At 40.2% G+C, this 22,063-nt stretch overlaps 1 protein-coding gene and 1 long non-coding RNA gene across 2 annotated transcripts in view; one reads left to right on the forward strand and one right to left on the reverse strand.

Annotated features, from left to right (window-relative positions):
• rem2 (RAS (RAD and GEM)-like GTP binding 2) overlaps nt 1-20,967 on the reverse strand; it is a 30,309-nt gene extending 9,342 nt beyond the window's left edge. Inside the window, exons 1-4 of the mRNA XM_026936925.3 lie at nt 20,630-20,967; nt 18,365-18,689; nt 16,660-16,733; nt 1,918-2,095 (exon numbers count right to left, since the gene is read on the reverse strand). Coding sequence (XP_026792726.3) covers nt 1,918-2,095; nt 16,660-16,733; nt 18,365-18,689; nt 20,630-20,641 — 589 coding nt within the window. The 5' untranslated portion in view covers nt 20,642-20,967. The remainder of the gene's footprint in view (nt 1-1,917; nt 2,096-16,659; nt 16,734-18,364; nt 18,690-20,629) is intronic.
• On the forward strand, nt 1,925-11,863 carry LOC128318184 (uncharacterized). The gene is made up of 2 exons (XR_008301654.1): nt 1,925-2,061; nt 7,285-11,863. It is a non-coding gene; the product is annotated as an uncharacterized LOC128318184 (long non-coding RNA).
• Nucleotides 20,968-22,063: the final 1,096 nt, after the last annotated feature.

Consider the following 22,063-nt stretch of genomic DNA (forward strand, 5'->3'; position numbering starts at 1 on the left):
CGGTTCCTGGGAGTGAGTCCCAGGGGATCCGTGCACCTCGTTCGGCCAATTATTGAGCCCTTCCTGAATGGAATCAGGTGTGTTCAAACATAAAACTGTTCACAGCTCCCTTAGGACTCTCCTTTGCACACTCAATGGACTGGAAAGCCAAAGCTAACCTTTAGATAATGTGGCATACTGCAGAAATCACATTACCGTGCCAGATGAGGCTTCGCAAGCACTCCACAGTGTGTGACGTTCATAGTGTGTGTGTGAGCACTGGTCCGGAACTATCTAAAGGAAAACCGCAGACTGCAATTTGTTTAGAAATATCTGTGATGTGTTTAGTGAGTCTGGTGCAATATTTTTGGTATTCCTGTGATGTCACATAAAGACATACGAAAAAACGTTCGTATCCTACTCGTGCTCCTGGGTGTGTGTAAATTTACGCATAAGAAAATGAACTAATGCGAACCTCGACTTTGTTGACTTCATGATTATTATTATTGTTATTAATACTGTCATTAATTTTTTACTGGCATAAAAGTGAGTCAAAATTTACACCTTCACTTCTGCCACTTTTTCAGTTTTATGGAGTTTTGTGGGCGTCACTAAATGCAAATGAGCTGTGCTGGGAACACATTTCTGAAACTTTTATAAAAATTGAAAATTATGGCTCGGTTTGGCTTATGCAAACATTTACACACAACTTTATTAAAAGATTGATAAATGAGGCTCTCAAACAGAATGATCTCAAACAGAAGAGGCACCAAACAAGTTTTGCTGTTAGCTCCTAAAAACAAATAGAGCAAGAGCTCCTTTTCAGTAACGTTTAACATCATATTAATGAGAACTCCAACTTGAAGTTGTGGAGAAGTTGGACTCAACATATCTATATGCTGTATATATGACAGTGTTACGGCAGAGACTTGGCTTAGCTAGCTAGCTAGCAAACTACGAGATGCCAAACTCGATAACGTTGATGGCGATATTAACCTGAAAGTTGAAGCGTTGGAAGTTTGAGCAGAGTGTATAAAGGAAGAGGTGAGAGAACTGGACAGAGTAAAAAACTAAAGCACCGCTGCATCACTCTCTTTAGGGAGAGATGAAGAGAGGGCTAAATCCCACTGCACCACTATCAGCAGACAGTCGAAGTGCATTGTGGGTAACGTAGGAAGAAGAAGAAGAATTTCATATTCGTAAATATTGTGTGCTACTGAAGATTGTGTTAATTATGAAGACTAATACAAGGTGGATTTTTTTTTTCCCTTTAACTTCACCCATTCAGCTAAACTGGAACAAGAATGTTACGCTAATCATCATTTCCTCTGTTCTATTTTTGAAACAACAAGTAGTCACACTATAACTGCACAATAAACACACAAGGCTCGTTTTATGTTTTTTTCGCACTCCATTCTAGCTGTGACTGAACAGCATGGAGAGTAACAGATTGAACGGTATATCTGTGATCTGATAACAACACGAGTAGACGTACCGTCAGCCTCATACAGTGAAAGCAAGACTGAATGAATAACGTGACAATAGTAACACGTTTCTGCATTGGAGAGGAGTGCTGGCAAACTCCTCTGTCCTGAAGACTTTCCCATGGAGGAAACTGTTACACTGGAGACTCCTTCCATAAATGATAAATAAACATCTTAGAAGGAAATTTAAACTGTTGTGGATTCTCTGCCATGCAAGTCGCAATCAAGGAGTTGTTACTATAGCAACCAAGAAATTACAGCTAGCTGTGACTGTGATAGCTAGCTCAGCAAAGCTCATATTGTAAAAAAAATGATCACCTCCTGACCAATCAGATTCAAGAATTTAACAGCGCTGTGACCTACACTACTATTACTAATTAACTAGGTGCCTCACTGGAGCTGGTCAATAATTAAAATGGCTCCGGCTCAGCCTGCTCGCCGCCTTGGTCTTTACCCTCTGTGCTGATCTCACGGGAGCGCACCAGGTCACTCTTGTTGCCCACGAGGATGATGGGAGTGTTGGGGTGGCTCTCCCTCAGCAACAAGCGCAGCTGAGACACACGGTGGAAACTACGGCGGTCCGTCAACGAGAACACCAGTAAGCACACCTCACACTGTAGCGTGGAGAGCTCCTGTCAATCAATCACACAAACACACAGAGGCTAGGGTTAGTCAAGAATACAATACACACGTAGTTCTGAAACTATGGAAGTGAAATGTTTTCTTTTCAAAAATATGTTGCTTTCTTGCTTATAAGCACAAGTTATAGCCTTTTAAAGTCTGGTTACTAAAGATGGGTGATCTGGCAAAAATATCCATGATCAGTTTATCACGCTTTTTATTTAGTAGTTTTTAAGACAAATTTAAGAATAATTTCCCTACTGACGTAAAGCACCTTTTCAAACACATTTGAATAAAGTGCACTTCCCAACAATAACGTACTCCTAAAATGAAAACAATCAAGCGTGGATAAACTAAGGAACCGCCTTCTCTTGGCTATTACAGGTTTGTTTGTGGGTCTGTCAGAGAGAACGGGGGCTGGACTTAGCGAATAGAGTAAAATCAGGTTCTGAGAGTATAGAGCGCAACTGATGTGAAAAATGTGTTTAGTATCATGATACACGCGATCTCTCTGTAAAAACGGATCGTAAAGATACTTTAAAGATCGTATTCAAAGAGCTCATTTGGGACATTTTGACAGCCAATATCTGATTACAAACAACCTGATCAAAGCGTGACATTCGCTGTGTGCGGAAATGACACTTAGCTAACAGGGTTTTAGACATTTTTAGGCTAACTGACTGTTTTTACAGCATGACCTCTGTTTTCAAGAAAATAGTCCAGGCAAGATTCAACAGTAAATAAAACAATTTCAATGTCATTTTAGGGAAATATATTTGATTTCTTGAAGTTGAGGTGTCAGAGGACATGCAGAAAAAATGGGGTTTCCAGACCAGCATTAAATTTTTTTTTAAATTAACTGTTACAACCTCTGATTGGAGACAGCTAGACTGATGTTAACATTTTGTACTGTTTTCTTTAAAATGTTAAAAATGTGAACTTTTTTTTTTACAGAATTGTTTCTTTTTTTTCCTCCTTTCCAGTGTTCATTTATTTCTGTAGACATTAAAGGATCATTAAACACAGTTTTTAATAAAATGCAACACCGCTGTTTCGCTTGCGGTTTGTTAGCAAACCGATTTATCGTGACGTATATCGGGTATCACAGGAATGTCTTCCAGTATCGTGGTATGATATTTGGTACATAATCGCCCACCCCTAGGCCTACCACAGATTCTGAACAACGTTGGCGTCGTGTATCGATCGCATTTTGTGTCATAGCAGATTCTGTGTTAACATCAAACATCGAATTGAATTGTTGCGTTATGAATTGTGGAAGTCGTTACACGTTATGTTTATTTAAAAAAACAACTTTCAGGTTTCAGCCACGCCCACTTCTGGTTTAAATCCGAATACAGATACAGGATATTTTTGGAGCACTAAACAGATACAGATACAGATACAGATCGTGTCATTGCATTACAACCCTAATATTCACTTCACGTATGTACAGAAAACGAAGCCAGTGTGCACTGATTTGTGCAATGCTCTGAAGAAGAGGATTAAACTTTGTGGAAATTTGCTGCGACGCTCTTTTCAGTGTCCCAGCAGATGGATGCTGAGCTCAGGTGTGTTCTGCCATCGTCCCAGTGCTTCAATCCCTCAGTCCTTACTCTGGCATGTTTAAAGCTGTAACTCTGACAGGCGGAGTGAAACAGAGCGCACCTGCCCCCTCCCTTCACGTCTGTCACGGGCCCTCCAGTGTCTCTTCTAGGGTGTGAGATAGAAATACTGACGGCTTTTTTATTTTTCCCTCTCTCTTTGTAATCCTAGAGACAGACAGAAAGTGAGAGAGAGAGAGAGAGAGAGAGAGAGAGAGGGGTGGAGAAAAGAGCACCAGACAAGGCTGCTGTCTCTTTTTATCTGCCCTATTTTGTCTCAGGTGAAGCCCAAATCCTCAGGAGAGGCGCCTGAGAAATTCACAGCCCCTTATTTCATGCCCTTGAGGAGAAAATTTACAGCCCCCGATCCAATCTAGTGGGGGAGGGTGAGCTGGAAGGATAAAACTGAGAGAAAAAAAAAAAAAAAACACAGCCAAGCCACCTGCCACAACGCCTAAGCAAGGATGGATAAGGAAGATTCGTCCTCTTTTCAGAGACGGACAGTAAGGTTTGTAGCGCGTGCGGGTAAACAGGGGGTCGATAGTGCGAGGAAAGATGGGCGATCTCTGGGGAAGGCCTGACAAAACTAAAAGGTCTTTTCATCATGAGATGGATTTACACACTCGCACAACCGCTAAGGGCTCTGAGCTGTTTACGGCTGCTCTCGCCATCTGTCAGTGTCCGCCTGCTCGTGTACTCATTTACACACACGCACGCACACACACACACACACACACACACACAAGGACACAGTCATAGCTTTATCAGTCATAAATACAGTCACAGTTTTGGAAAATGAACCCCACTGTTTTGCTGATTAAAATAATGCTCAGTGTCTTCTAATATTCATGCATAAAGCTGAAAACATTTATTAACACACTCGTAAATAATCACAGCCATCTCCCAAATGTATTTCACTTTCATGGCATATGTATTGGAACACCAATTCATATTTATTTCAATCCCGTTTCAATTGTATGTGTATAGTACGTCTTGTAATAGACAATGACACAAAGCAGCTTTACAGAAATCCGCATGTAGATTTAGATCCCTAATGAGCAAGAGGCGACCGTGAGGAGGAAAAACTCCCTGAGGTAGAAACCTTGAGAGGAACCAGACTCACAATTATGCTTAAACTCACATTTAATAATACAGGTTTTTTTTTTCCATTCACTTACACTGAGGTAATAAGTAGCTGGTGTACTGGTTCCAAATGCATTACTCTTCCCTCAAACACCCACATGTAAGGTCCTTTCTCCATCCTTGCCAAATTAGCTAGCCAAGCTGATATCTCTTATAATCTTGATGTGTAAAGAGAGTGCATTAGGCACTGTGAATAAATGCCAAAATCAATTATTTTTGACACTAAGTTCATTTTAATCTTGTATGTCTGAACCTTTTAAAGCAATTACACACACAAAACACAGATTTTTTATATGATAGACTATGGGTATAATGATCAATGGACAATAGTGCTAATGAGCCCTGATGTGGAGGGTTGCCAGGTCTCAACACAATTTCCACCTCAGTTAAAAACTGCACAAAAAGCCCAGAAACTAGCCAAAAAAAACAGGACTTGGAGAAGGGAGTCCCATTTTTCTTCTTTTTCACAGTGGTGCACACGCATTTCTGATTTGATAAAACCCTGCTGCGGTGACTCACAAGGGGTGTGTGTGTGTGTCTGAAGCACAGGGAACATTCTGCAGTTAGTGAATTGTGTCACACAGCTGTCTGCAGCTCAAATGTGTTTTCGAATCCTGGGTTCTCTACTTTGCAAATATGAACTTCCCAATCGCCATCGTTGAATTCAGGGTAAAGGTTGTGAGGGTTGGATCAAGAGCCTATCCCCAGAGCACTGGGCAAGAGGTTGGAATAAATCCAGACTTACAGTAGCTTGGAGTTCACCAAACAAATGCACTTGCCTTTAAAAAAGCACTCTGTGGCAGCAGAGGGCTGTGGTCGATTGTTGGCTGTGAGATGAGCCAGGAGTCTCAGAGAACGAGCGGGTAACCAGTGAGTGTCTGCACCTGTGTAGGATTAATATCCTATGCATCTTGCAGAAAGAGAGAGCTGGTGCAATTTTGAGAAATCTGAATGACAGCATTTTGCTGAGCCTGTGTATTGAGTCTACTTTGCTGATTTATTTTTATTGTTTTGTTTTGGGTTCCTTTCTTATGAGAATTTCTTACGAGTAGGAAAAAAAACAACAATAAAAAGCACAGCTCTCTACTGCCTGCTTCCAGCATCCTTAATTCTGTTATACACACCTGGGTATCACACACAATGTTCTTCTCTTCTTAAAAGTTGTTCATGAATTGCATGGGTGTCATAGAAATGAGCTTTTATCTTTAACACACACTTTCGCTGTACTGGCCCAGCTCTCTAAACTCTCTTTCCAATGCATACATATGCACACACTTCACTATCCAACTCTCTCTTCACCCACAAAACACCCTGTTCAATTCCTCCATCACGAGCATAAAACACACACCTCTGCAGAAACACAACACTTACCTTCTTGCCAAACAACAGAAGAAACAGAAGACAGTTTTACAGCTACAGAACAGAGTCTTGCTCACCACACTGACATTTTAAGAGCACCTCCATTTTCTCGCACTGACAGGGTGTTAAAACGTTAGAAACGCTACAACCCACTCTCATTTCACAATCGAAAACCAGTAAACGGGAGTATACACACATATTTCCAGTGTACTTGTCCTCCCACTGCGCAGTTGGCATTATCACGTCCAATTCCTGTTTGTAAACAAAGTGTACAGGTGTAGCTAATCCTCAGACTTCCACTGAGACGTAAACATTCCAGAATACCTTCCAAAAATGCTAAATAAACTTCTCCTCGCAGAAATATCCGTTTGTGTGTTGTGTCATCCATACAAGACGTAGAACTCTGCAACCACTGATGTTCTTCTTCTAGCTAACTTGTTTGTTGGAGTTGTGTTCATTAGCAACTGTGACTTAAAAGAACTAGCTAGCTAGCCAAGTGTGAGAAATGTAGCTAGGTACATTTCTTAATAGACTGTTTGGATTCGCTGTCACCTACCCAGTGTCCAAACCTGCAACCGCTACTATTACACTACAATTCATTACTATTAGGATACGATGACACAGCCACTGCGAGAAAGGTCTCAAGTATTCGATTGGCAAATGAGATATAGTTAGAATATGACAGAATTTTGAACGTGATGGGTAGCTTTGTTCCATGCTTTCACATTTTTATACCATTATTTCCCCCAAATTATTATTTCAGAGAACCCATTGGAACATAGTTATCATAAAAATAAATAATGAAAATGGGGGGAAATTTTTCCAAATAACGGTGGAGTGTCTGGCTGCTTTATATCCCCGGGCACCCTCATGTCTGTGTTACCGTCTGGCTCTCCCTTTTAGTTATGCTGTCACAGCTAGTCTTGCTGGAGTCCCTGCTTGCACTCTGCACACAATGAACATTGTCCTTAACCATTAAATGACAATAAGCATACCTAACAATCTCTCTCTCTCTCTCTCTCTCTCTCTCTCTCTCTCTCACTCACTCTCTCTCTCTCTCTCTTTCTCTCTGTTGATCTATACATGCTACTCCTGAGATACCAGTGATCCTGATCCCTTCTGCTCTCAGGACCTGCCTGATGCATCCTGATGCCTTACTTCTAGTTGGAGTGCTCCTCACGTGGACACCACTCACTGCTGCTGAGGATGGCCTCCAATATGGACAGCCTGAAGATACATGAGATTACTGTGGATGGTACCACTTAGAAACCATGAAGATGGCTTTGGACTGCAATTGATATGAACAGTTTTGCTATGATGGCTTACGACTACAATTACTACAATATCTTTTGGACTGTAATTCCCGCAAATAGTTTTGCACTCAAGTCTCCATCAGTGAACAGTTGATAACTTCATCAAAATAGACTTTGTGTGAAAACTATAATTTCCTGGTTACACAACTGCACTATTTGTCCATGTAGTTCACAGTTATAGAAGGGAATTATTTATAATCGCACTATCCGACAATGACTAGAGGCTTTCATTTTCAAATATTATAAAATAACCTTGTGTTTGAGAATAATTAAGCTATTTAACTCATGGCTGTTAGTAAGAATATACACTGGCACCTTTCCTAAAGAAGAACTTAGCTGTTAAACTAATCAGCTGTTAATTTCCCCTTTGTAAACCGCCAACTCAAAAGCACAAAAGTGCAAATAATGCATATATAAAGAAGCCAATGATAAAGCAAACCACACTATAATGCTGTGTATCAAAGTACAAGCAGCAAATTACACCACCATTATCATTTATGGAATAAAAAGCTAACTGAACCATTGATTTTCTGCCTTGATATCAAATCTAAAGTACCAACATATTGCTTCTAATAGCTAATATGGAAACCCAAGGAAAGGAAGATAAATATCCTTTTACAAGCATTATACCGTACCCCAGCTGAATGCTGGATTCTGATTGGTAGGGAGGTGTGGATTCATTTTCTATAACAGCAGCTCTGACTGTCGTGGTTTATATTAATGTGCCTTGTCTAATACATGCGCTTGTATGGTGGACGCTCTACTTCAAAAAAAAAAAAAAAAAAGCTCACTGTAATTGTTGATATGGTGAGGATTTCTGTGAACAAACATTACATAACATTGAGGGAAGGAGTCTCCAGTGTCAGCACTTTGAAACAGTCAGGGATAAAGCTGTAACTGCTGTTTTTTTTACTTTTACTTCAAGAGAGAGAAAAAGAGAGGCTGGTGAGGGAACGACTGTGGATAGCTGAAACTGTTGGTGGTATAAAAGGGAATAAAATACGTCAGGATGTGATGTCATTAGATAATAATCAAACTTTGGGTTGGTAATGGTGTCGAGTCACATCACAACACCACATTGTTGATTTTTTTCCCTATGTAGTGTTTTTACACATTACATAAGCAACATAATGGCTTATACAAAAGCACACAATGAACAAATGCTAAGCAGGCTGGAGAGGCTCACTGTTTACCACAGTTATATGAATACATTAACTAGAATCAAATTTAAAGTTTATAAATAACCAGTCGAATATTTTAGTAGACGTACTCTGTCATGTTCGGCTCTGTTGCCATTCCACCCCGCCAAATCTCTCCACTCATTTCTATGGAACTGAATTATTAAAATGATCTAAAGCCCTGGCATTTCCTCACACTGTTAAGATAATAAAATGCTATGCAATGTCAGCAGCCTGGTATGACTTCAGTATTACAACAGAATGTTTTTCAGAGCAGTGTATACACACACACACACACACACCACACACCACACACACTTCTCGTACATCTGTCCTCTTACTGCACAGTCAGGGTTTTATCTGGACCAAGTTCAGAGTTGTAAACAAAGCATAGAAACTGTGGCATCTGCTGAAATCCAAATGTTCCTGAAACTATCTACCTTAAATGCTAAAACAACCTGCATACCACTTTCTGCGTACAAATATATCTAGTTATGATGCTGTAATTTGGTAAATGTAGAAGCAAGAGTACACAAATTGTAAATTTTGTTTGTTTGAAAACCTAACTGACGAGCTAAACAATAGTTTATAATATTACGTAATAAAGTATGGAGAGCTAGTTAGCTACATAAATGCATTAATACAGATGCAAACAGGTACACACATTCCCACATGAAGGAATGACTTTGTCTAGACACAGTCATTATCCTTTTCTAAGAAAGCTTCTAATGTAGCACATCGTATGTTCAACCTCGACAACATGCCAGCAAGTTATTGGCTATCAGTTGGCTATGAGGCTAATTCACTAGATCAGTATTCCAGACTATGTCTTTAAACAGTCTGAAAAATTCCAGACATTGATGTAGAAGCTTCTGATTGGCCATTTGTCATAAGTAGAAGTTAATTGGGAGTGCATTTGTGGCTGTATTTAGAGCGTTTAGAGCCAGTGTTTACATTTTTGCCTTTCATACCATTGGAATATCCAAACAACTAAATCAAGATCTCCACAAAAATGTCAACTTCCAGAAGTCTGGTTCCTCTTTAGGAGCAATTTCCAATTAAGTGAATGTACGATGAGTATCTGTACAAACAACTGTATGCAAATCTAAAAATCCTGATACCACACGGACACTGCATTATTCAGGAAGGAGGCAGAATTGAACTCCCAGGGATGAATGAGCTCTGGGCTGAAGGGTTCAACTGAACCCCAAGACAACAACAAAGAAACTGGTGAAGAAGTTGGAGGCATCAGATACCAAACACGTGCATCCATCATTAAGAGAGTGGCACATTGCTGTGGCCTGAAAGACTGTCGCAGAAGAAAGAAGGCAGAAAAAAGCCAGAATGAAGTTTGCAGGTGATCACCAGGATGAAGACCTAGCTTTTCAGAGGACAAAAATTGAACACTTTGGCCACAACAATCAACACTATGTATTGAGGAAAAAGGGTGAGGATTTCATTCAAAGAACAAAATCCCTACTGTGAAGCACGGGGGTGGCAGCATCACATTGTGTGCAGGACAGTGATCCTAAGCATACCTCCTAAGGTGTAACAAAATGGCTTAAAGATAACAAAGGGAAAGTATTGGAGAGGCCATCACAAACCCTGACCTGAATCCCACAGAAAATCTGTTGACTGAACTGGTAAAGTGTGTCCAAGCAAGGAGGCCCACAAACCTGACTGAGTTACACCAGTTCTGTCAGGAGGAATGGGCAAAAATTCCAGCAAAATATTGTGAGATGTTACAACAAGTGTTTGACTCAAGTTAAGCAATTAAAAAGCAATGTTCCAAATACTAATAAAGTGTATGTAAATTTTTTAGCCACTGAAAATCTCATATAGTAAATAAACACTGAAATGAATCTGTCTCTTAGCTATTATTTTGAAATGACCTCTTATGGAAATAAAGTAAACATGAAAATAAACATGAAATTGTCATGTCCACCATGGACAATTCCTCCCCCAAACACCAGAGGGCACTCTCAATCATTTTTTTGAATTTCTTCTTTGGTTGTCTGCTCCATTTCCTCCCTTGATTGTGCTCAGCTGTTTTGTGTTTCCCCAATTAGTTCCCTATTTAAGTTCTGTGTTTTCCCTCTTTAGTGTTTGAGTGTTGTGTGTGTTTGTGCATGGTTGATGTGGGTGCTCATATGTTATATTCTATTTGCACCATGAGTGTTTTTTGGTTTCATGTTGAGTTTTCTTTTCTTTTCTTTGCCTTGCCAAGCTTTAGCCTAGTCCCTTTTTTGATATTCCAGTTTATGGGTCCTTTTCCAGTCTTCACTTATTTTTTTTAGTTGTTTTATTACTAAAATTTAAAAAGAAATGCATCATTCCCCCTGAATTCCATGACAGAAATATGTGTAGCTGCCTCCTGGCTTAAGATTTTCTTTCTTTCTGGTTGATTAATACAGTGATACTGGGCAACTGTGTGATAATTTTAGACTGGGTTATCACACTGTGATGATAATAAACCCAACACCTCCTAGTAAACTATAGCAATTTTCAGGACAATTGGGTCAGGTGCCAGATTTATCCCTGGACTCTGTGCCGTGTTGGAGGTTGGAGTTAAGTTTCATGACTCGTTAGCCCTGGCACAGGTTGGACAGGTTTCAAATTTGTGCACCAAACTAAAGCATCAATGTAAACCAGTACCAATGGCTGACAGCAGGCATAGGACACTCTCTAACATGTGTAAGGGCAGGCAGTCTATTTTAGGAAACTGGGTGACTTATTAAAGCCATTCTTTCTACCTGCTGTCAAGGGTGTTTCAAGCCTCCAGGAAACCTAAAGCAGTCTACTCCAGGCAGTGTGTGTTTGTGTGTAGAGGCACATGTGCGTCTATCGTGCTGAGTATGCAAGCGAGCTGGGCGTGAGAGTGAGAGTGCAGTCCATACATCTGCATACGCATGAGTGCTCATGTATGAAGCATACTGTGACTGTGTAGGCTGATTTGTGCATGCCTTCCTGCACAGGCTCAGGTGTTTATAATGGATTGGGTGGCTGTCTATTATCCAAACGTTTCAGTAAAGGTAATAAACAAGCTGCCAATGCCTAGTTTTCTCTTATTAGCAGTGGAAAGCTGCTTTTTTAAGCCCTGATTCATGTTATTAACCTGATTTGACAGAACAAATAATGTCCTGCAGGCAACAATCTGGGGCCTCCAATCAGTTAGTATTCCAAGTCACTGGAAACAAAGTTATATTCATGGAACTGGTGACAGGAATTACTGGGTGCACACTCGTTTATGCTGCTTAAGGCAATCGGGATTTGTATAACACATATAGAGTTCTATCTGTCTGTAACTGGACAGTAATTCTTTGCCACAGTCAACTGACTGGAGACCAAAGTATTAGAAATGACAGTATATGTGGCACTACATCCAAAAGTCTCAAATCCATAATTAGAATAAATGTGTGGTCCCGTCATTATGGTCAAATGATGACATTTTCTACTATAGCTCATATGTAGTTGTATGATACAGATTTCCTGGACTGAAATACATTTCTGTTTTTCAAAATCTACTGAAAAGATGCTACTTCTACAATTATAACCTAATCTACTTATGGAAAATAATATTCATTGCCAAATTTTAAATTGGGAAATAAGTTCTCACTTTGATTGCCAGCATCATCCATATCGGTCTCTGTCACATCACCTGAGATAAGTCACCTTCGATATTTAAACACAAACCTCACCGTCATCTCGAGTGCCTCACAAATCTAATGCCTGGTACATTGTTAATGACAAAAACACAACTGTGATCTTGTATTCTTTCAAACCACAATAGTGGCTGATTTGTGAAGAATACATTTTGGGCTGTAGATGTACTAAATGTGTCCAATACTACCATAAAGACACGAATCCACTCACATGAGCAGAGAAGAAAAGCTGTAAATCACTGGCTATTCTTGAGGTGTGTATGACAGCCAGTGTAACTTGTCTTTAATGATGATATGAACGCTGAACACAACATACACAAGTATCTTAACTGACCAAGTGCAGCGTCTTGTAACAAAACAACAACCCAAGACATACAGGAAAAGCAATATGACTTTCATAGCTAAATCACTGAATCTCAATAAACTCCTTTTCCTTACTGAGGATACGACTGAACACAAAAAACGGGAGCATTACAGTCGCTGAAGCATCGACGACCCTGAATCTAGTGATGTGATTCACACAGACATAGTTTGCATCTAAATGTAAAGATATGTAAATTTGTCCATTTCCTTTTGGATCCATGAAACAGTGACTCTGTACATAAAAGCTATGATTCCTAAATATACTGTATTTCCTTCTAGTGAAGAAGGCTATTTGCATTTCTCTTGAATTTACGGTTCATTACACTTCATTGGCAAATGTTCCCCTGGAGTAGGTGGAAAGGCATTGGCATGCTGTTAGATGGATGGAGGGGTGGATAGAGAAGGGGTGGATGGGAAGAGAATGATGAGACACAAAGAGAAGGTCCAGTCATTGCTCACTCTCAGCCCTGGAGTATATCCAAAACCTGGAATCATTCAATCTTACTAGCTCTTTCTGTAAAAAAACAAAAAACAAAGTAAAGTTAGTAAACTAAAATTTCCTGTCAGATTTTGGTTTTGGTAACACAGCTTTTCTTCATGGTCATGTGATCAACCGTAAGTTACCAAGCGCATTCACAGGACAGCTGGATTACCTGTAGACACGCCCCCAAAACTCCAAAAAAGGCAAAGCTCACAGGGATCTGAAAGCAACAACAATTTAAAGCGCACCTTTTACGTAATTGTGGCGTGTGCTAGTAATGCAGCTCTGCCACTTCAAAGTAACGTGTCTTAATTTATGGATGTGTTTTGGATAACTCGAAATTGATTTATGGATGCGTTTTGGTGCAATCGAAATTAGCGATTTAAACTTAATTGGCAGTGTAATCTGTATATAGCGTAAAATTGCAGTAACTCATCGCCAATTATACGATTTGTTTGAAGCCTTGAAGCCAATCAAGGTTTTACAAATTAACTGTATTTTCGTGAATACCAAATTTCTTGTCCTCATTTTAAATGGAACTATGAATTACCTCTTTTCTGTCACCAACGATTTTTTAAAAATGTTGCTATTTGATAGCTATAAGCTGCTGTCCCATTGATTTGATTTGCTCGCCTATCTAGATGTACAATCACAGGGCATCGTGCTCAGCACCTCATTTATCTCCACAGAGTTATTACTGCAGTTAGCGGTCAAAAATGGGAACTACAACATGCGCTAATGAGGCCCATTGGGGTAGGAATCACGCTGCCCCAGTGCTCGGGGGAGGAGCAGTGGAGAGAGGGTTTAATCAATATTCAGCTGACACTAAGATTTTGTTTTATAGCAAATAATCAGAATTACATCTAATACATTTCTGCACACAATGCCGAAACGTAACTGCAGAGATTTTCTCTAGTGTATGCAAATTATTACGAACTGAACGATTGGCTCATTCGATGAACAATGTGGTGATTTCAACAGGAACACACAGGTTCAGGTAATGGGGTTAGTCCTTACTGCTCTGCTAAGACAGCAATTATTTATGGCCTCATCCATCAGCTCCTGGGTAATCTGTTTAAAACCGTGGCCTCATCTCCTCTAGGGGTGACACACACACACACACACACACACACACACACACACACACACACACACACACACAGAGCCTTTTTTGACCTCTGGGCAATCAGATTTTTTCCCCCAAAGGGAATAAGCCTGGTCAGGTGTTGTTTTCTCATCCTGTCCTGATAAAATACAGTAAAATCCACCATACTGTAACTGAAGCATTATTCCCATTTATACCACGTCGTTGTTGAAATCTCGATCCTGATTGGTCAGGAGGTGTTGATTAATTTTCTTTAACAACAGCTCTGATAGCAGTTCCAACTGTAAGGCAAATCACTGTTTAATATTAATGCACTTGTTCTAATACTGTAGGTTATCGTTTCTATACTAACAGCTCCTTCACTTGCTCGGCGGACACGACACCTAAAAGTTTAATAGTAAGCTATTGCAAAAATGTTTAAAAATGTAAAGGTGTGTTAGGTAAGATTTGTGGAAAAAGATCTCTAATGGTTAAATGTGTGGAGTTGAAATAAGATTTGAATGATTTTTTTAAATTATTTTTTACACATGTGCACAAAGCTCCGCCCCCAAAACATATGGTGGTTCAACTAGATCCAGCATGCTAACTAGAGTTAATATTAGTCATGGCGTGGCTCTGTAGCGCACTCGGATATTCGACTGCTTGAAAGTTACAGCTCTATAAACCTGCATAATGATTTATAAGGAGATGAAAAGGTGTTGGGGGCGTGGCTATAAAATGACTGACAACAGTTCAATCCAAATACAAACGAACATTTCCATACTGGGTTTTTTTCCCAGCTATGTAATACACTTGTTCTGAGAAAATAGCTTAAACTATTGTTTAAATCATTTCTATGTATTTTTCCACATTAATTGTATTAGTAAGAAATGAAAAATATTGGCTATTGCACCTTTAACAAAGAAAGCTGTAACTGTTGATAGGAGGAAGTTTTCTGTAAAGAGATGTTTATTTAACAGTTTATAGAAGGAGTCTCCGGTGTCGGAAGTTTTTCAAACATGGCAAAGTCTTCGAGACTTTTTGTTTTCTCTCGAATAAGCTGCATTTCTTTGAAAGAAAGTGAAGGAACGACTGTTTATGCATGCAACTTGTTTCTCTGACATTCCGCAGCATAATGTTTAACTATAAATGGATAAAAACTACAACATTCCAATGTTTAATAAAAAAAAAATCTTGTAAGTGTTGGCAAATTGCTGTGATTATAAGAGGAATAAAACACTTCTGCACGCTCTGTTACAGGAAAGAATCACTTTGCGGGGTTTAGAGTAACTCTGCTTCAGCTCAGCCCACCCTGCCTCTGATTATTTTCCTAGAATAGCATGGCCCTGTTGTGTTTTTTATTCCTTATTCAGTAATAATTAATGATCACGGTTCTGACGAGGTGAGTTTGGTGTAAATGTAAGGAGGGGATGCAAACCGCAGGCGTGAAGAGGTTTGTGTTTCCTCATTGCTAACACATTGCCTGGAACGAAACTAAAGTATGAAGCACAGATTGAAAAAGGAAACTGCAGTAACTAGAATTTCAGAGTCATAACAACTTCCTTTTTTCTCACTTGAGTAAAGAATCATAGAGTAATCACAGAGTATCGGAGTACCTGTGTTTGGCAATACAAGCGTCAGAGTACCGCGTATGTGATCACGCAGTTATAATGCAGTCATTAAGTGTGAGATTGAACCTGATGAAAGTATACACGGGCATTTTGCATTTTGATTAATGTGGCTCATTTGCATTGCTCCCCAACTTAAACCTCTGAAGGCAGGAAGCTTGCTTTACGGTCTGCCAGGATGTAATTAGTTGCGTTTGGCTTGAGTCCGACCCTTCCTGATTTCGCCGAGATAAAAATGTAGTAATGGCTCCTGGCTTTCTCTGTAACATAAGTGGAACAAATTACACGAGAAGGAAGTGAAGAAAACAATTTCTTCTAAAAGAAACAGGACTGCTGCAGCCTCGGGGTCCTGCACGGGACAGAGTAAACAGTTTCTCCTGCAGTTCTGCATTAAAAACTCCTCAACTAGCAGAAAAACGTAAGCTCAGGTCCTTCGTTCTGACAGACTGCATGACAGGTTCTAACACTGCAATATGGTGCTCAAAGCAGCAGTTAATACAATCTGCTTGAGATACTTTAAGTCTTTTGAGTCTTAGACATCTGCGAGTGTTCTTCCCTATTCCATCGCACACGCTAACGCAGCATTTGTCAGTTTCTGTCTGTCCGGTCCGCATGAATATTGGAGTGACGGCGATAAATAAACATGTGTCAATGAGTGTCACTGTTAATGCAGGCAGCGTCAGTGAAATACACAAAACCGTGTGTGAGCAGGCTTACTTTAACTGTGTGTGTGTGTGTGTGTGTGTGTGTGTATATGACTCACCTGTTTCCAGTTGTCATACACCAAGATTGAGCTGTCCTCATCATCTACTGTCACCCTTCGATGATATCCTTCATCTACAAAATAAACAACAGACTGATCCTCAGACTCGTGTGATTCCTGTTACAGTGATTAAATAAGGAATAAAACATGAGGGGCTGGACTGTTATAGGAAACGAAGTTGATTACTTTCCAATAACGATACATCCTGAGGTGTTTATTATTAACTAAAGGATAGCGTCATACTTTTTATCCATTTATAGTTGCATTTAAAGCTGGTTATTGCTGTGGAATGTCCACAAAACAAGTTATCGCAGCTAGAAACCTTCCGTCGTTCCTTCACCAGCCTTTCTGACGTTAATAATAAGTCATATGTCCCTAAAAATATGATGAAGAAATATACGTGTTGCTTTGTTCAGCATCTGGCATACCAAGTCCCTGTGCATTCGCCGTTACTATAGAAACGATAACGTATTAGAACGAACGCATTAATGTTAACCTGCGATTTGTCTTGCGGATGGAACAACTGTCAGAACTACTGTTATGGAAAATTCATTAAAAAGAGTGTAAAAAGGCTAACAAGTTCTGCTGCCATTTCTAAAAAAAGCGTAGTTATCTGTCATCCAGTTAAACGCCGGAGACAGATGCAAAACTCCACGATGAGATGAATGCCAGTGGCTTCTGCGAGCTCCGAGAGCCCCTCACTGCTAATTTTTCTTTTCTCGTCGAATGTGCGTCAGATGAGGGCCGGCGTACATTAACACACAGGACAGCTGTGGGTGAGGGTTCGACTCAAGAAACGACCTTTTAAGATATAATTATTTGACCCCTTTGAAGCAAATGTAAAGTGAATATAGTGTGTGTGTGTGTGTGTGTATATATATATATATATATATGTGTATATATATATACAGTCATTTAAAAACATTGCAATCTGTTACTTATATTTGATTTGAGCTTTCAAATATATGTTAAAGGAACCGTATAACAAAGATACGTTTGTTTTAGTTTTGTACTAGATGGACGAGGCTAATGCCTAAACCGTAACAAAAACGACGTCTCATGTTGTGGAGTTACGTTATGTTATATTAAGTGTAGTTATGTTATGTTATGTTAAGTGTAGCGGAAACATTTTAAAAGCCGAAGGAAAGGTATTTGGAGGCCTACACGGCCGGGTTAAGAGTGCGTACTCTTCAAAGTGAGCTTAAGGAAATAAGGATATTTTTCTAGCCACATTAGCATGTGGTGGATTTGCCACTTTGCGTACGAGGGGGCTGGGAATGTTGTTAATTAACATAAGCAAGTACGACCAAAGATTTCTTTTACTACGTGCGTTTTTTTTTTTTTGTCTGCGAAGGCAAAATCAGGCTGAAAGTCATACAGAGGAAACCTTTGGCAGGTGTAAAGGAGTGGTCTGGAATATCATTGGCTGCGCCAGTATCACTGGTCAATTTAAACAAGCGCTATTCATAATGATCATGTGATTTCTTGTCGAGTTCTTATCAAGGAGCGCGCATTTTCATCTTCATATGTCGATGCAGAACCGAAAACCTGAGAGGCAGAGGCGGTTTAAGGTGTTGTAGCGATGTATTTCTGATTAAATTTACATCTAAACAGAGGTCTGATTGAGCTAAGATGTGAGGCGGTGTTGATGGATTTGGAAGACGATGGGCTGGGGACGAAAACAAAACGAGGAAAATATCTTTACCGCTCGCTTGTGTTTCAGAGTCTACTGAAAGTGATCTGTCCGACAGCCCAGCGAGAGAGAGGGCCAGTGACGATTTGCCCACTCCGTTCTGCCCCAACAGGACGATCCGCAGTGGCCCGCGGTACTTTTGCTCTGGAACCTTAAGAAGGAGAGGTGCATCTTGAGCATCACTGCTGCTGATGGGCGGAGCATCAGCAGCATCGAGCCCCGGTATCCAATCATAATCCTCAGACACGGCTTCCTCTCGCCTTAACAGGTGCTTGATCGGTAGCGGTGTGCTTCCTCTGCGAAGTGGAGGTGCAGCGGATAAAGTCAAGCCATAAGCCTGTAAAACACAGGAACATGATTGATAATAAAAACGCTTTACGCTCGTAACTGAGGTCAAATCAGAAGATTTATGTTCGGAATAGGAATTGTGGGTTGTTTCTACAATGTGTACACTGAGCAATAAAAAGCGCTCATAAATGACTGATTCGGTGCAGGATTGGAGCGGAAAGAAGCTGGAAATTAAGGAGGAGATGGATGTTTTTCTTGTATACGGTCACCAGGAAAAGCTGGAGGCCATTTTCTATTTCTGTTTCACAATTTTACTAAGGACATTCACTGGCGAGTTGCAAACACAAGAATCTAAAATCAATCAGACAGTCGCTCCAATGGGATTTGGTGAGCTGTATATATTACACGGAAGTAGGTCAAAACAGTGTGTGTCCCTCTTAAGGCACACACACACACACACACACTGCCACATAGGCAATACTCTTGATAGCTGACCCTTTTTTTTTTCCTTTAAACAGTAATCAGGTCCCAAGAAGCACTTAGTGTGTACACCAAGTCACACCTCCCATTAATATTAATACAGCAATTATCCAAGCCGTGGTGCTGTGTGTGTGTGTGTGTGTGTGCACTTGAGTCTACCACCAGTACACACACACACACAAACTTAGACCCAATTATACTAATTGTAATAAGGTAATGAATTAATCTTGGTCTATTGTAAGTCATGCGTGATGCACTACAGAACAGCAAATGAAGCAAATATAATCATTATAACTTAAACAGCATATTAGGAAACGTAAACATCTGTGCAAATTATAATCATTTTATACACACGGTCAGAACAGACAACATAATAAATAATACTGCGAATTGTGTGTGTGTGTGTGTGTGTGTGTGTAACTTCCACTCCCTCACTCAGCAGCACTATGCATAAAATCACGCATGCACGGGTTAAAGGTGCATTAGGTAAGATTAGGTCTCTAACGCTTAGGTAGGTTCGACATCTGAATTATTCTATTTTTTTTAACTCCTTGAGCTCATGTTCACGAAGCTCCGCCCCCAGGATCTCAGATGGAGTCTATAAAATAATAATAATGTCTATAAAATGACTGACAGGAGGCGTGTCCAAACACAAACAAGAAGTTATGTAGAACAAGTATAATAATTAGAATAATAATAATAATAATAATAATAATTTAAAAAATCGACTACTGCACCTTTCTTGCTCACCTCAAACATCAGAATGGCGTAAATTGTGATTTGAGTGACTCGGAGAGTCGCATGGCTGTAGGCGCCAGGGTGGTTTGAGTATTTCAGAAACTGTTGAGATTCTCCTGGGATTTATTCTACAGCCTTCCTCAACAGTCTCGAGTCTAGAGTTTACACAGAATGGTGTGAAAAAACAACACTGAGTGGCATTTCTGCGAACAGGAACGCCTTGCTGATGAGAGAGGTCAGAGCAGAGCGTCCAGATTGCTCCTTTGAGCTGACAGGAGAGTTACTACGGTAACTCAGATAAGCACTCTTTACAACCGAGGTGAGCAGAAAAGCAACTCGGAACGCACAACACATTAAACCATGAGGAGGAGGCGGAGACTACAGGGAGACCACATGATGATGATGATGATGATGATGATGGTGATGGTGTGTGTGTATCATTATCATCATCATCATCACTGTGTGCATTTGAGATGTTTGAAAAGTGTGTGTATCCTGATATGGCACTGATGAAATCTATTTCTCTGAGGCTGTAAATCTGCTTCCTGTTTAATAGATGTATTTCTTGTAAATAAAGTAGCTACACTAATGTGTGTGTGTGTGTGTGGAGAGAGAGAGAGAGAGAGGGACAGGAGGAGACAGCTCGGCTCAGGGTGTGTGCAATAAACACGGTACACTCAGCACACACCGATGGAGTGACTGATGGAGTGACTGATGGAGTGACTGATGGAGGGATTGATGGAGGGATTGATGGAGTGATGGTGCTCTTACCTGCTCAGACATGGTTTTCTGTGGTCACAGAGGCACTCCTTCACCAGCGCGAGCTCTGTGCACGACATGACATGCCAGCGCGCATCCTCCTCTTCCTCCTCTTCCTCTTCCTCCGGTGTGGGAATTTCCTTTCTATCCCTTCTTCTTCTTCTTCTTTTTCTTTTTCTTCTTTTGTGTGCAAATGTGCTACCGCATGTCTGTTTCTAAAGGGAGATGATGAGCAGAAACGGCATCTATATACAGGAACCTATTGTGTGTGTGTGTGTGTGTGTGTGTGTGTGTATCAGGCTATGCGCGATCACTCTCAAACGTCAGCTCGCGCACTACACCTGGACGGTCCTGGGTAAAGCCTTTGTAGTTGTTCCTAAGCCCCGCCCACTACTCTGGTTCAGCCAAACAGCGCGAGCGAGTACCTGTCTGCTCTCCATCTGGGGCGGAGCAATTGAACCATGGCCACGCCCCCTTCTGTGTTTGTGCTCAGCTGGTCTGAGGCGTTCACCTCAGCTGCTTGTAGAGCAGCAATGCAACACTGAATTTTAGTTTTTTTTATTTTATTGTGGTTAATGTAGTCAAAAGTTTGTGGACACCTGACTACCAGTTAAAGGGATGGTGGAGGCTCTACATAATAAACACAGCTGATGAATTTTACTGTACCAAGACAGCTAAAAGCACCTTTTTTTTTGCTCCTTGTTTAAATTTCAGCTTCTTCTCTGAAAATTAGCATGAGCATCAACAGACTGTAGCAGGTCAACATTAGCAGTGTCCGCCATTTTGTGCCAAAACGTAGCTAAGCTGCTAGCTGAAGAAGGAAAGAAGTGACCGCTAGCTACCTAGCACAACACATTTCAGAATCGAATGCAAATAATCAAACATAGCTTTATCTTTATGCTTACAGTTTATTTACAATATTTATATATCACACCTAGGCTCCGAGATATTCCGGCTCACTCGGATATGGTTAAGAGTGAGATGTTCGCTCCCCCTTTGCTGATTGGCAGCTGATAACGAGGTTCCGCCCCTTTTGAGAGATCTAGAAGTCATCATAAAGAGAAGCCGTGTGACATTTGATTCAATTGTACCAAGATTGATGAATAATATAGACATGTTAGTTAACATTTCATTGCCAACATTGCTGAAGCTCACAGTTGTATGTTGTGTGTGTTCTATGACTGTCTAAAAGCAGCTCCTATTTCTTAAGACATAACTACTAAAATATAAAATAATGCTCCCTTTATCAAAGATTATAAAGATCCAGTGGAAAACGAGTAATCACTCTATGAATGCCATTCACTGTTATATCAGTGCTGAAATAATCACCAGAAACATTTTCCATTTTTGATTAGCATTCGAATATTACAACTATTTGTTTATATCTGTATGTTTAGGTTTATGTCTGTTTTTCACTGTCACATTACCAACTTGATCGAAGCGTGA

Source organism: Pangasianodon hypophthalmus, chromosome 4, assembly GCF_027358585.1.
Source record: "Pangasianodon hypophthalmus isolate fPanHyp1 chromosome 4, fPanHyp1.pri, whole genome shotgun sequence".
Classification (NCBI taxonomy): domain Eukaryota; kingdom Metazoa; phylum Chordata; class Actinopteri; order Siluriformes; family Pangasiidae; genus Pangasianodon; species Pangasianodon hypophthalmus.